We start from the raw sequence: 15,993 nt of genomic DNA, 5'->3' as shown, positions 1-15,993 counted from the left end.
TAAGTAAAAAAAGTAAAAAAAAAAACACAAGCCTGCTTACATTTGATTGTTGACAGAATCTTAGGCTTACATGATGTATTTTGAGGCAAGGAATATATTTTTTTGGGGTGTCCGGTGGCGGTGTTGGTGGGTCGGGGGGGGGGGGGGGGGGGAGATTAAGGTTTTTCGCCTAGGGCGCCAATTGACCTTGCACCGGCCCTGCTCGCTGCAGACGACTGTAGAGCAGGCCCCTGCCTGGCGGGGACTGCCGGCTCGGGGGGCAGGCGGCTGGAGCGGACTGGAACGTGCGCAGGTGTCGAGCACTCCGGCCACGCGACTGGACGTCATCAACCTGCAGGAGGAGCTGGACATGAGGCTGCAGCAGCAGCAGGCACGCGAGACGGGCATCTGCCCCGTGCGCCGCAAGCTGTACACCCAGTGCTTCGGTGGGCCCCGCCGGACCCCACTCCCTGTCGAGTCCGGCTTGCCGATCCCTTGGATCCAGTTCCATCAAACCATGGGCATCGCAAGGATATATTTGGGGGGGGGGGGGGAAGGGAGAGACTGAAATTGATTTAGTTGTTGAGGAATATCCATCCCCTGGGAAAAAAGCACGGGGTCCGGGGGTCCTCCCCCGGGGAAAATTTGGGGTTTGAAGGTGCAAAAGGGTGGTTTTTAGGCATTTTTCTTTTCTAAAAATTCTAATTATAGTTGGTTGCAATATATAATTTATTTTTTATAAAAAATGTTTTCAGAGAACAAATTTGTAAAAATACAGTACTCACATTACCACGATCGGACTAAATGCACCATGCGCAACATATGGGTTATATCACAGAAATCATATTAATAATATAACTACGAAACTAAATATATTATTGGAAGAGACGAAATGGAAGACTTTTATTATTGGGGGGGACGTGTCCCCCCCGTCCCCCCCGTCCCCCCCGGTTGCGACGCCCATGATAAAACTGGTAAATAATTAAAATGATTGAAGATCTAGACTTGATAGAGGTGTGGAACAGGAATTAACCGATGGACAAATCTGACGAATTCTTCCCCAGTTCCCTTGACATTACATGTCTGTAATGTCCTCCCTCTCAAAGCAACGAAAAAGGAATTGTTACGAAGCTTTATAATTTATGATAATAGCCAGTAAGTGCACGTGAACGTAGTGCGTTCAAAGTTACTCCCTTGCCTTAGTGTCAACATCTTTTATCCAAAACTGTACGGCCTCACCACACACAGTGGCACCGAGAGGACCTGAACCTAGTTAAGTTTCGAAACATTTTTTTATGCTCGTGTTTCCTCTGATAGTAAGATAAAAATTACAATTTGTTATTAATAAAATCATTGGTAACCTTAGTAGTTTCACAATTTTTTCCAGAATACATTCACAGGTATGGCCACTGTAACTTTTGGTCTTTAGATACAGTACATTCCCGATTATCCGCGAAATTAAGTGGCAGGGCCACCGCGGATAGTGAAAATCGCGGATAATCCGCAAAGAGCCAAAAGTAGGAAACAAAAAAAGGAAACATTAATTTCAACTTAAAAATCTAAAAAATTTATAAACAGTAAACATTACAATTAACAGTAAACAAATTTTAATGATGCTAAAATTTTTGTATTTTACTGAATAATTACGCATGGCAGCCTACTGTGTGAGTTCCGAGAAGGCCTGTGGCATTTTACTGTATACTGCACACAATACACTTGTCAGTAGAGTTCAAATTTGCTTACTTGTAATAAAATACAGATTTACATATTTGCTGTATTTTTTCGTAGCATGCGCGGATCATCCGCACCGCGGATAATAGGGAGTTTACTGTATATATTTTTTTGAATTGAGGGGTTTGAAAGATTGTACGATAAGTAATGGGGAGGTGTCCCCTTGAACCCCCGGGCCCCAGACGTGCACGCTGCTCGGTGCTTGCAGAGGAGCTGATCCGGCAGGTGACCATCAACTGTGCGGAGCGCGGGCTGCTGCTGCTCCGAGTGCGAGACGAGGTCCGCATGACCATTGCCGCCTACCAGACGCTCTACGAGTCCAGCATCGCGTTCGGCATGAGGAAGGCTCTCATGTTAGGTTTCTTCTTCGTGTGCAGGCAGACAGACACGTCGCCCTCGCACGCAGGGTGCCGGGCTGGCTCAAAGTCTGACCGAACGCTGCATTCATGGGTTTACACCCCCAGTGTGACTAACTCAGTGGAGCTGCACAGTTCCTGGCCAGCATATTCTGCTGATTCCTGACCATTACCAATTACAACTTATAATACCTAGTTTTTCCTGTACAAGAATGTGGTTGGTGTCAACAACTTAATGCTGTTACTCCTTAAAACACATTAATTGCTGGTCCCAACAGCAGGTTTTTACGAGGGTCCGATTGGAGGAGGCTGATCCTGTAAGTTTGTAAATTAATTGTAGGCTCGGTTGTCAGAGATATGAATCCAGGTTATGTTACCTGGGGACTTTGTTGATGCCGGCAGACATATGTGTGACTAATTAAATAAACACAAATTCTCTGAAGTCTGCCAGTCCCGTAAGTTTGGAACCTCATAGCGCAGTCACGTGGCAAAGAGAAATTTAAGTCAATCCGGTTTGGCCTTGCACCGCATAATGACCAGAGGACGCTAGGGTAGTAATTAATCAAAGGTTTGGATGTGTTGAATTAATATTACCAGAAAGAAACTGTCTGAAATCAAAGTTGTAGGTTCCCCACATATCAACGTATAGCTTGGTTAGCACTATGTGGTCAAAATTTTGAACTGTCAAGTCATTAAAGATAATTGCTGTGTCATCTTCCTTGGCCATCTTCCACTAATATAGTTATTCCTTTCCCCTACCTCCCATTCCATCGCACTTACTGCTCAAGCTACTCGCCTATGGCAAGTTGCCTCCACTATAACATGACTTGTACTTTAAAGTCACACTTGCAAGCGTTGTGGAAGAAGGTTCACAGGTTCAGTTTGACCCAGGTAAGACTAACTTACAAGCAGAGTTTGTAGCCAAGCGGTTTGGAGTCCACCGTAATTTATGAGGCTGACTTGGCTTTCGCACCATTTTAAAAACACCCAGTTTGTTAATTTGAACGAGGTGTGTATATTATCACTGTCATATCGGGAAGAGCAATTGTCTGGTCATTGCCCGCGAGGGCGGTTCCAGGAAGACTTTTCGAGAGGGGCTATCGTACCAAGGAAAGGATGCAGCTGCAAGACGTAACATTAACAACAGTTTCGACTTTGAATATATTTACACCTTTTTGGGTCTTAAACATTGAACTTAAATACAGTAGAGTCCCGCTAATCCGAACCCCGCTAATCCGAAAATCCGCCTAATCCGAACAGGGCTAGGACAAAAAATTTTTTTTTTATAACATTTAAGAACTAGGGAAAGTAAAAAAAAAAAAAGGTTTTCCAGGTAATGTTGTCCGTTAATAATATGTACATAAGAAATTTATAATTTATCTATTTCATTGTGTAACTGAAAAGAGAAAAATAGGATTACGTACATAGTACTTCAATACATATTTACGTATTGAAAATTTTTGAATTTACTTACATACTATATGTAGAATTCATGTTCTGTACAGGATTCAGGCGCGTAGGAACCGGGGGGCGACCCAGGCGACTGCCCGGCCATAACATTTCATGGCCGGGCAAAGTGATGGTTTTGCCCGGCCATTGCACCAGATGAACAAGAGGCATTGGCATCATTGCAATGCTAAGTGGTTTTGTGGGATTTTCTTGTCTGTGCGTTACCTTATTCTTAAAATAAATTAAGACTTTTCTATAAGTGTACAGGCACAATAAATACAGCAACTGTTCTTGTTTTCTTCTAAATATTCACGTTTCACAGTGCTGATAGCGGAAATATTATTGTGAGATATAAGACCAGTAAATGTTTCCGCTCGTTGCAGTAGCTTACGCTCCGTTCTTGTCCACCCTTGTCTACCTGACCTTCAGACCCTTGCATTCACCCCGCCTCGTTTCTACCTAATGGTAACGACCTGACGTGCAGAGCGCTTTCCACATCAGTCATCATTCAACAGCTGTACATCTTGCTTTTAAAGTCCAAGAAACTTTGTGAGCCGTACTACAGAACTGTTTAAAATAAACTTATTTATCTGTAGTATCGTGAGTCATTAGTGTGGAATGGCAGTGATGAAAAACATTTAGGTTTTAAGGAGAAAATTTATAACAGTATTTTAATTTTTGCGGCTTACAATGACTCAGAAAAGCATCAGCTTTTTCTTCAACAACTGTTCTGCACAGTCCTGCAGTTCATCACAACAACCGCCTTAAAAGCAGTGCACATTAGGCTGTAATGCCTGTGAAGACAAAGATCCTAAAGAAGAGTTGGATTCATTTAACTCAGGTATTACTTTTGAGCAGTTTAGACTGAGACGAATTTTTACATGATCCCAAAAACCATATGTAATATACCTATTTAACATTAAAGTTTAGTATGTCGGTACATTATTTTTTTCCGCTCGTTGCTCGTGATTATTCCAGCGAGTAATAAAAATTTTTCTTTGAATCTACAAATCATTGAACAAGAATTTATCAAGCAGATTTGCAGTTATTTTTAAGCATCTTCGCTCGCCTATTCTGTGGGGTTCACATTTTAAACTTATTCTTAAGGGGATTCTGACAGTAAAAAAATTAAAATATTGACATTTTTAATTTTTAATACCAAGATAAAATTTCTACTTTCCTGAATAAAATGATATGAGTGTTATTGCGAAAAGCTTTTTTCCATCTTTAATTTTTTTATATTTTAAAAGTTGCATTTTTTGACAAATCAATTTTTGTGACTTTTTTTAATTTTAAATGCTAAAAAAAATATTTTGACCTTTCTGAATACATACAATGTAAATACTTTCTAGTACTCCTTTCAATAAAAAAATATAACGAATAGTAAACTTTCAAAACTTTGGAGCCTTAATTCAGATTTAGTTGATGTATAGACCTTTCCTGTATTGACCTTGATTTATTAAATCTGACAGTAAAAATAAAAAAATAAAAAAAGTTTTTTGTTCAGTTTAATGTCAAAATAAACTTAAGTTTTTCCTGAATAAAATTATATGATTGTTATTGCAAAAAGTTTTTTCCATCTATATATATTTTTTATTTTTTACTGCATTTTTCGAAAATTATTATTATTTTTTAACTTTCAAATTTTAAATGCTAAAAAAATATTATTTTGACCTTTCTGAATACAATTTAAATACTTTCTAGTACTCCCTTCAATAAAAAAATATAATGAATACTGAATAGTATATTTTCAAAAATTTGGAGCCTCACTTGAGATTTGATTGATGTGTAGACCTTTCCAACTTGCCTTTAAAATGAATTCTACGAGGCGAAAACTGAAAAGTGAACACTGTTTTGTGATGCCGAGCCTTAAGTAAATTTGTTATTAAAAAAAGTTAAAATTTCTGCTAGTAGTACATTCTATTTTTATGTACGAAAGATGCTTAAATAGCACCATTTTGCTCCTTAGAATACAAGTTTTTTTCTACCGGGGGAGAGCCCCCGGACACCCCCTTTGTTAAATCCACCACTTATAATGATTCTCTCCTTTGCCCCCCCATTAAATATTTGCTTCCTACGCGCCTGACAGGATTGACACAAAACAAAACGTAAAAAGGCAAACCATTATCTAAGAGGCAAAATCAGTAATCTTCCTTTGACGCAATGCATTAAATCGGCTCGAAGATGCAATGTTTTGCCAACGCCGCATAAACATAACATCTGTTGGGGTTGTATCGGCATGTTTGCTCGACGTAGCGCAAAGCCAGATCGAGGGCAGTGGCTGCGGCAGTGTGAGAAACATCATCGGTCGGCGCGTCCCCTTCCTCCTCACTGTCGTCTGCATCGAGATAAGTCGACGTTCCCTGCACAGCTGCCACGATATCTTCATCTGTGGCCACAGTCGTCAATGGCCGTCCACTTTTCAACGCACTCTTCTGCATTTTCGCAACCTGGTACATATTTGAAATATCAGACACTAAATACGCCTCAAAACGCCAATATATGGCATTGTATGACAAAATCCCGCCTTATCCGAATTTTCGCTAATGCGAACAGGGTTCGGTCCCAATTAGTTCGGATTAGCGGGATTCTACTGTAGTTCCATACCAATTTTGATGGGAAAAAAGTTGACACACACACAATAAACATAAACACTCTCTCAACAATCGAATGGAATGATGAAACGTGGGTGTGGGCGTGCAGGCGGAGCAGGGCAAGGCGGACCTGGAGGACACGGTGGAGCAGCTCCAGGGCGTCAAGGCCGAGCTGGAGAAGCAGGTGGTGGACCTGCGAGCCCGCACCGACCAGATAGAGCGCCGCGCCACCGAGCAGCGCCAGGCCGACGAGAAGCAGCACGCCGAGGAGATACAGAACCTCAAGAGGACCAACCAGATGCTCAGGGTGAGTCGCATCCCCTGCTTCAGCTCCCGATCGGGTTGTTGAACTCCACAGACTTTGCAGTTGTATTGTACAAATGTTGGAAAAAAATCGTTTTAAATTAAAGAATTTTTTTAATATTGAACAGAAGACATTAAATATTAGATAAGCATTTTTAATTCTCAAAAAGATTTGGGCAAGAAAGTAAAAAATTATTTAGATTTTTTTTTCTGTGATTCTGTGCAATCACGTAACTAAGCAAGCAAAGGTGATTTAATCATTATTCATACATTTAGGGGCAAATTATTTATGGGCAGATATAGTAAAAAAAAAAACCAGAGGTTTCTAAACATGGCATGCGTTTGTGTCAAGCAGTACCTTTCGTAAGGGCAACATTAAGGTGTTTCCACCGAGACACAATTTTGGCAACATGTGGGATGCGACATTATTACCTAGAGTAGAGATGAGTGTGTACAGTGGTTCAGCAGATGTCACGCGGTGCAAACGACAGTGTTGGTCGCATCACTGTTTCCAAGAATCCTGTTGTCTTCCACATGTTGCCGAGCTTCCCACGCTGGTTGGGAACAGGCAACATTGTAGAAGCAACATGGAAAGACTATCGAAGGAAAAGACCATGGTTTTTATAAAGGAATACAAAAAATCCAATACTGTGGAATATTCGGCTCCCAGATTACAAAAATAATAATATAAAACTCGATGGGGTGAAGGTACTGGTGAATAATTTTATTTGTTAAGCACAATCTCACAGATTATCGACAGTTACAAACATACATGTATTACTGTATTATTCTTAACAAATGTTTTCTTGTGATTAAGAGAAAATGTTAAAGTAATACGTATATCAGTAAAATATTTTATGTATTTTCTATGTTGGTGTGCTAGTGTAATGTTGTTACAGTGTAATGTTTCCATAACTGTCACATAATGTTGGTAGTTGTCTGCTAATTAAAATAAAAAAAAATATGAGTCTCATTTACTTGTAAGATAATCCATAAATGATGTGTCGATAATAGCCTTTCAAACCTCTGTAACAATATGTGATATAATGGGAACAGAAATTCTGAAGCTGTCCCATATAGCCAGAAACTGCAGCGTAACCAACAAAACTAACTTTTGGTGGCACTGCAGACCGCCAATTTGTGTCAGATTTTATTTTTGACTCGCATCTTTCTAGAAGAGAATCAAAATCTTTACACATTATAAAAAAAAAATTTTTGAAGAGGGCTTCTTCATCTGCCATCAGCTACGTTACAAAATCATCTTGAAATGGTATATTCTTTAACATTATCTGTCTTCAGCACAAACTGTTTTTTTCTTTTACGCTCAACAGCAGCAGAATTCAGACACCAAAAATGCAGTTGCTGCTGTCATTGCTTCTGTTTTGAAGAATGACTGCATATATTTGTAGAAAGCAGTACACACACTTAGGCAACAGACATGTCGCTATCTGTAAGCGACAGCAGTGAAAACGGTTCTTGTAGAAACAACAGGAAACATGTTGCCTTTTCGTGTAGAAAGCAACATGGAAACACACCTTTATACTGTCATGTGTCACCCTGCCAGCGTATTCAGAAACTAGTTCTTATTAACTATCATTTGGTCCAAGAATTAAGTGTCAGCCACAGGAATTTAAACTACCTTACTTAACTAAACCACAATTTTTCACCATTTGTAACCATTCCTGGGCTGATAAGTAACCGCCACTGTATTATGAATGTGAATGGAAAACCGCTTTGATGATACCATTCTTCATTTTATGTTTTGCATTGTATGAAACAATTTAAGTCCTTTGTACAGTTAGCACGGTGAAATTATATTTTTGAATGTTGGCTGTTGCAGACCCAGCTGGAAGGAATCACTGCACCAAAGAAGTGAAGCAGAGAATGAAAACGACTAATGACAATCGGTGAAATAATGTAGATAAGACATGCACAGTATTTCTGGTGGCACATAGTGTGGTAATAAAAGTCATATCACCCATTTAAAATTTGGAGCAGCTAATAACAAAATTGTTCCATTTGAAAAATTATAAAACCATCACAAAAAAAGTATATACGTACTAACAACACTCATCATCTGAAAATTAAAAGTGACACGTAATGTCATAAGCATTAATATTTATTTCTTTTGATTATTTGAGTTTTTAACATGCATTTATTAATTTTAAATTTATGTAATAAACTATATACTTATATAAATCTGGCTACTTTTAATCACACATTGATTTCCGATAATGTGAGTATTCAAGATTGTAAAAAAGTATTGACTTTCATAAATGAGAATATTTTGGGTGCATGAATACTTACAATACAGCGTGTTTCGGTGCATTGGAAATGTTTTCATGAATCAGCTGATTATTACAGTACCTCAATTTTTAAGGCGATTCCAGGCGTCCAAGCCAATTTATTCTGCTATTGTTTCACAAGACAGTAGCAAATTAACTTTGATTGCTTGTGTTTAAAATGCCGAGAATAGTTCAAGTTTCTGATAGTGCTTATGAATGTTTTTACGTCATCGCTACTTGTCATGAGTTTGAAATGCAGTAAATAGTGGGCTTTTTATTAGACCTGTGCAAATATTTTTTTTTTAGTTTGAATCAAATACAAATATCAAATTTGCATACTTCCACTAAAAAAGTTTTTTTGTCCCATCATGTAACAACTTCTTTAAAATTAGACAAATAATACTAAAGTGAAAGGTGGGTTAAGTTATGTCAGCTACAATAATTATTGGGGAAATGTTTGTTAAAATATTTAAATTGAAAAATAAATATTTGTTTTATTAATTATGCAGCTAACCTAACTTAACCAACCAACTAACCAACCCACCCACCCACCTTATTTTCCACATCCGGCTACTCTACCTATTGATCCAGCAAAATCCATGACATTCACTGCAATCCATTTTACGAAAAACTTGAATTTTTTTTTCCTGCTGTATTCCCAAATTAGTGATTGAATGAGCTAATATTTACATATTTAAACCCTAGTTATTCACGAGATTTCGTTGTTAACGGCAGCCAGGTAAATTGTATTTTAGTTCAGCAATATTATAAATACAATTTTCGCTAGTTTCGTCGGGAATCTTAAAATTTCATTAACTTTTTAAAAAATATATTTTAGAGTGGTAACGTCAATTTTGTCATACATGTATACAGCAAGTAAGCGTTACTGTATCACATGGTGTCAGATTGATTGTGATTATCGAAGTATATGGCATTGAAACTATGACGATTACTTCTTTTAGTGCCCATCTTAATGGGTGTCATGTTTTGTGGCTGTGCAGCCCATGGTTCTGAACTGAAAAGAATTCAAATCATGTTTTGTTTGAGTTTGAAATGAATGCAAAAATATGCCATGTTTTGAATTGTTCACTGAATTTTTTCCATCATTGTTTAGCGAGACAGTAGTGAGAAAATTTTTTTTAAATTGTTGCTTATTGTTCATGTTTACCAAAGTGACGATGTACTGGTTCATGTTGCTACACAAGCGTCCGCCATTTTTTTGACGTTTCTGAGACTTCTGTGCAGAGACAGCATTGTCGTCTCGCATTTCCGTTCTATTTTCACAAAATTACTCCTATCAAATGCCCTGTGCAGAGAGCTAAGATGTTTACACATCATAAATTTTAATGGATAAATCAGTTAATTTTATTTACCATTATTACTCATGTACAGTATGAGCACACTACATTATCATCTCCTGGTAACGAAGTATTAGATAATGTACAAAATGTTCTAATGGTGTAAGTTACGTCAAAACTGTGCACTGGACAGCTTTAAAGCCCTAACTGACATAAATTAACACAAAGTATAATAATTTTATTAAGTGAACAGCATGCAGTTTAAAGAAAAAAAAATGAATGAAAAATTAGTTAATCATAAAAATTCTAGTGAGGGTAATTTATTGGTACATTTCTTGTTTTAATAAAATATATTTGTAATAAAAACATTTTTTCGCATGTCTTGGCTATAAAGGTTAACAATAAAATTACACACATTTCAGCATCAATATAAAAAAGTTACATTGTTACATTCGCACAATTTGCAAGTGACACACATGAAAAGAAGCTGGTAACAAATAGTACACAATTTATGAAACCTACCATTAGTGTGGTACATTGCATCAAATTACAGAGTAAATGTTTTGATAGTTTTCTTGCAACAAAATTATTTTTTATTATAAGATTTTTACAGTAATTGTTTGTGAAATGAATTTGCAGTGAACCTGAAGTAAACAATTTATAATTTGAAGGGAAAAAAATTTCTTTACGTCAGTTACTTGCCAACAAAGTATTTAGTTCACTAGCAGTTCCAAAATACTAATCTGAGACATGAAATAAAAATGATGTAGTTATCCTCTTTAAAGCTAATGACAGTCTCATACTATTTTATTCTCCCATTTAAATGTGTGCTAAGCCACGGGTGTTTTAACACTTGCATACTGCTTTCATCCATAGCTAGCAAGCTAGTTATCTAGCTCAAACTGCAGGTTCAAGAGTCAACCCATCTTCACAACGTACAGATCTCACCTAGCTTCCTGTCCATCGCAAGGAGGGACAATCAAAGCCAAGACTTGTTAACCCCGTTGTTTGTATTAAACATGCCCAAACATAATTGTATAAAATGATATCACAAGAAGTAATAATGATAAGACTGATTACTGAGTAGAGAAAATGTATGATCCTGCCTCTCAGCAACAACCACCCCAGAGAACCATAAATATATAATCTTGGTACCACAGAAATCTTTACAGTCAAACCTTTCCAGGTGAAAATACAGAAGACTTCTAGTAAACCACTGCTATAGACATAATGTATTGCTAACACGTCTTTCCAACTTCCCTGCAAGCCAATGAACAGATACAATCAGCACCCTGTGTGGCAGTAAAATGCAGTGAAAAGTAGTCCCGTCAAATTAACACAGGCTCAACATATGTACTTTCAAAACCCATCTTAAAAATTTACTACTGTGGTTTATAGTTGTCTATGATTCTCAAAATCTTACAGCCTTAAACCACTTTTAACTCAACCAACAAACCCTGTAAGTGTAAACTCTTAATAGAACTCTAAACATACGTAATTTGACATTGCTTTGGCATGTTGCTACTGCCTTATTAGTTTTTATAATTTGTTTATTTATAATATACAGTGGAGTCCTGCTAATCTGAACTAATCAGGGCCAGATGGATTACCTCATTTCAGATTAACAGAATAATTGCCACACTGCAACAGCATATAACACTTTTAAAGCCACAAAATCTCTAAATATGTTGATAATTGGGTCAAGATGTCAGGAATAATTTTTAAATATAAAAATTTAAGTTATCACTAAAATGTATTTTACCCTAAACTTGTTCGGATTAGCCAGGTTTTTGGATTAATGGGGTTCGGAGTAGCAGAAATCCAGTGTTCACTGAACATAGGCAGCACAGTTATTTATTATTTTTCCCCCAAGCTATTTTTTACATGCTGACCCAGAAATAAATATGTTAATATATGTATTACTAGATGCTACTGCGCCACAGGATGTATGTACAGGGTTGCTCCAGACATCTCGTGGATGTGAAGCAACTATGCTTACCTAGTGGCCAGGTTACTTGGTGGACGCATTATGGTAAACTCGACTGCTGCAAGTCATGTCATATAATAAAATGCACCATCTCTACTGTGATTGGAAATTGTGGGGAGGTAATCCTTGAACCAAGAACTGATTTTCAAGTTCCGGAACTGAGAAAAAAGTATAACAGACCATCACTTCTTTAGCAGCACAATATAGAAGAAAGATAACTTTAAGAAGATGAGAAGATTGAGGTAGGAAGGAAAGACCTACCAGTAATACACATTAAGAAAAACTATTTTTAGCTTTCCAAGAGAATGGTAGCACAGTGGAGGGAAAAATGAGAACTAGAGAAAGAAATATAACAATACACAATGACATCTACAATGGTTAAACGAGTTAAATGTGGTGGAAAAATAACGTGATGTGTATCTAGTGAATATACACTAACAAAACTGACTCTCACCGTTTCGACTATTAATTTTTAGCTAAACAAGGAGGGTAATATATTGCAGATATTCTAATTAATTTGGTCCCCTATGGCTGTGCTCGCTAGGAATTATGCTCATAGCAACGAAGCTGGGACAATAAGGGGCTTAAGGCGAAACAAGAGTCAGTTTCAAGTCTCTATGGTGTAGCCCAGTTACTCACCAGATGCTTTTGTGGATATAGCTGATCATGTGATAAGACATAATTGCTGAAATAATGTCATGAAAATGTTTTTGTTAATATCGGAAAATAATCAAATAAAGTGATATTTAGTACATATATGAAGAATAAAATGCATAGCTAAACAAAATATCAGCTTAAACTGCTTGGCAATATCACCCCCCTCCCAGGCCCCCCAAAAAGAACTTTTATTTTCCAATAACAAAAAATAACCTTGGCAAACAAATAAAAAAAAATCTTAAAAAAATTTTACTGTGTAAGAAATTGGAAATCTACAAGCAGATGAAAAAGTATATTCTTTAAATAACTGACTTTAAAAAATTTTTTTATATCAATTTTAGTGTGCACTGCTAAAAAATATTATTTATGTACCACACCATGATATTGATTTTAAATATTTTCTTTCATAGAATGTATAAAAAAAAAGTGTCAATCTAAGCTAAGTGTACATGATATTAATGTTTTATTTAAAAAAATTTTAAATGAACGAATTTGGTCCATCATGCAAAAAGTCATTTATCATTTTAATCACAATGTTTTATTAAAGAAAGAACAAAATATATAACAACTGTTGAAGACACATTTAACAATGAACCAAAAATATTTTTCAAACTACATATGACAGTTCCATTATAAAATATCAGAAATGCCTTTTTAAAACACTCATGTGAATTTTAATTGCAAGCTACATCAATATTTTTGCCAAAAACAAAATAAAAACCTTTAATAAAAAAAAAGGTTTTCTTAAACACATGTAAAAATAAAAATCAATATAATAACCCCAGTCAAATTAGGCAAACAAAAGTCTACTGCAGATACTGTCAGTGAGAAATTACACATTTTAAACAAGCAACAATTTTTTATAAAATAATTCATACTTCAAACTGATCTTTGTGTAAATAAATTAATATTAATAGCGAATAACATTTTTAGACACAAAAAAAGCACACTGAATTGAAGAGATGAATTCCCCAATAGACATGGGAATAAACACTTATTGCTGACAGCACCAAACACGATCTGAGATATTAGTCCCGAGAGAGAAATAACAGAATAGTCGAATAAACACTACACAATCTTCAATATAAATACCTTCCCTAAAAAGAGTTCAACTGATTTATCAGAGAATATTTTTATTGTGGTTTCCAACCACACAAAATTTTGTAGGAAAATCATGCAAAAACATTCACACCGAAAATTACAGACTTGAATTATACATTTACAAAATTGTGACAACGCACACACTACACTGTTGGAATTAACACAAGCAATTCAATCAGGACAGTCTCATCATGAATGGGATAGAAAACACAACCTTCTATTTAATAGCCGCCTTTGAATACTTTCAAACACTTTAATCAGTTTTACAGCACTTTAACCACTGTTAGAATTTGTACAGTTTTAGACTTACATTCATCCTTTCCATGCATACGTCAGAAACTCAGAATAAAATTACTTAAACTCTTCAAAAATACAAAACAAAATCTTCATCTTCAAAACTGCCCCAAAAATTACTTCGTGATGTTTCTACAAATAAAAAGTTACATAAAAATAAAATATTTCTTTTTCAATACATTACAATAAAAATACTTGCAAAATACATAACTGATTGTAAAATGTTTTGTGTGTGATGGAACTCAATATTTGATGAGCACAATTATAATTTTGTAAGTACTTCAACCCACAAAATTTATGAACTCTTAATATATTTAAAGTTAGCATATACATATCTCCACATAAAATAAATTGGCATTAATTGTTAAAAAAATATGCTTGTCAATTTACTAAAACAATTTAGTCTCAATCATGGAAAATATTCAGCCAATGTTTTACTTGCTAAGCTAATGTAATAGTTATATCCAAACAGATCAACATGTCAAAATAAAAATGGCTATAACAAATACTTCTCATTGTGTTTACTACTATGCAGGTGAGGTGGATGAAGCTTCTTAAAATAATAAAATAACTTTATGCACATACCCTTAAGGCAATAAGATCTGCACGGTTATAGATGACTCAAAACACTTTTGTACCAACTCTGTGCTCATGATATGAGTCATTCATTCTTAAAATTGGGATCAATTCAATGACCTTCACCACGTGAGTGAAGATAACTCTGCGATAATAGCCACTGACCACCCTTACGTACTATAGTAAACCAGCAAAACATATTAACAAAATTAATAAAAATTACAAGTAATTATTAACGTGTTTCTTTTATATTAGGGTATGACATGTCTCAAAAAAAATTTTTTTTAGAAAAATTCAGTTCAAAACTTAATTCTATTTGCAAAAATTTTAAGTGTTTTGCATTGACTACACAAAAATAATAAATCCAGCTTCACCCACCTTTAATCATCAGTCATTAATAAAATTTACATAAAAAACTTTACACACAGTTGTAAAACAAAATACATACAAGTAAAATTATTTTCTGGAAGTCATTTTCAAATAGTGACTGTCTTAACACACATTAAATAATATTCTAATGGCATAAAGTGGAATGTGTTAAAGGATGACAACACTGTAACAAACTGGAAGATCAGTTTCTGTCTAATTTAAGAGGTTTTGAAATTCTTATAATAAATTATAACAAAGTTTATTTTACAAGCAAACATTTTTTTCAACACTTTGGAAAAACTGTTTTTGTCAACCTGAACATTACTGTCAGCCAAAAATGGTTACCTAATACCACCTGAAGACATTAATTCACAAAAACAGGTGTGTAAAATGTATCGATAGGTCATGACACCACGGCACTGCAGAAATCACGCGCCACCGAAAGTAACCCAGCACTAAAATGCACCATGTGCCGAATGAAGCACATATCACTCCACCACACCGCTGCAATAAATATACAGATGCCACAATCAAATATGAGTCCCAAAACCTTTCATCTTAAAAACATACTGCTACATATGGTTAGTTGCACCATAAAACAAAAAAATTGCTTGCCACTAGTCAAAAAATGTCAAAGCTAACCAAATAATTAGTAAGCATCGACGACATCGGCTGAACTCTGGGAAACAATACCAGACTTGAACAGAGAACAACAGAGATCCCTCTGGATGCAACCAACCATGAGAGGCAGGCGAGAATAATACTTATAAATTACTAGATGTGATGATATGGACGTGAGGTGATGCAGCCGTGTCCAGGTCGCTAGTGCTTGCCCTTCTTGGAGCGCCTTCGTTTCCGCCGCTTGCTGCCGGCCGGCTCTTCGGAGGGGGTGGGCGACACGGGGCTGGTGGGGGTGGAGGGGGGGTCGTCCTCCTCCCCCTCATCCCCTCCGTTCAGCTCGCTCTCCGGGGCCGCCAGCTCCAGCGAGATTATCTTCTCTTTCAGCGTCTCCAC

The 15,993-nt window shown here is 36.3% G+C and overlaps 2 protein-coding genes across 10 annotated transcripts in view; one reads left to right on the top strand and one right to left on the bottom strand.

Annotated features, from left to right (window-relative positions):
* The window catches only part of LOC134543363 (33 kDa inner dynein arm light chain, axonemal), a 27,357-nt gene extending 17,056 nt beyond the window's left edge, over window positions 1–10,301 (top strand). For 2 of the 4 annotated variants that reach the window (XM_063388356.1, XM_063388358.1), the window contains exons 3-6: window positions 293–425; window positions 1,919–2,064; window positions 6,219–6,416; window positions 8,253–10,301. In XM_063388356.1, coding sequence (XP_063244426.1) covers window positions 293–425; window positions 1,919–2,064; window positions 6,219–6,416; window positions 8,253–8,288 — 513 coding nt within the window. In that variant the 3' untranslated portion in view covers window positions 8,289–10,301. Of the gene's footprint in view, window positions 1–292; window positions 426–1,918; window positions 2,065–6,218; window positions 6,417–8,252 lie in introns of those variants that run through there. The other 2 variants (XM_063388357.1, XM_063388359.1) reach the window with 2 other exon arrangements.
* LOC134543362 (protein lap4) overlaps window positions 10,300–15,993 on the bottom strand; it is a 237,352-nt gene continuing 231,658 nt past the window's right edge. For all 6 annotated transcript variants that reach the window (XM_063388350.1, XM_063388353.1, XM_063388354.1 and 3 more), the window contains one exon: window positions 10,300–15,993. In XM_063388350.1, coding sequence (XP_063244420.1) covers window positions 15,802–15,993 — 192 coding nt within the window. In that variant the 3' untranslated portion in view covers window positions 10,300–15,801.

The sequence above is a fragment of the Bacillus rossius genome (genome assembly GCF_032445375.1).
Source record: "Bacillus rossius redtenbacheri isolate Brsri chromosome 9 unlocalized genomic scaffold, Brsri_v3 Brsri_v3_scf9_2, whole genome shotgun sequence".
In the NCBI taxonomy this organism is placed as follows: domain Eukaryota; kingdom Metazoa; phylum Arthropoda; class Insecta; order Phasmatodea; family Bacillidae; genus Bacillus; species Bacillus rossius.
The sequence above is the reverse complement of the archived record's forward strand: the minus strand, read 5'-3'. Positions and strand labels throughout refer to the sequence as shown.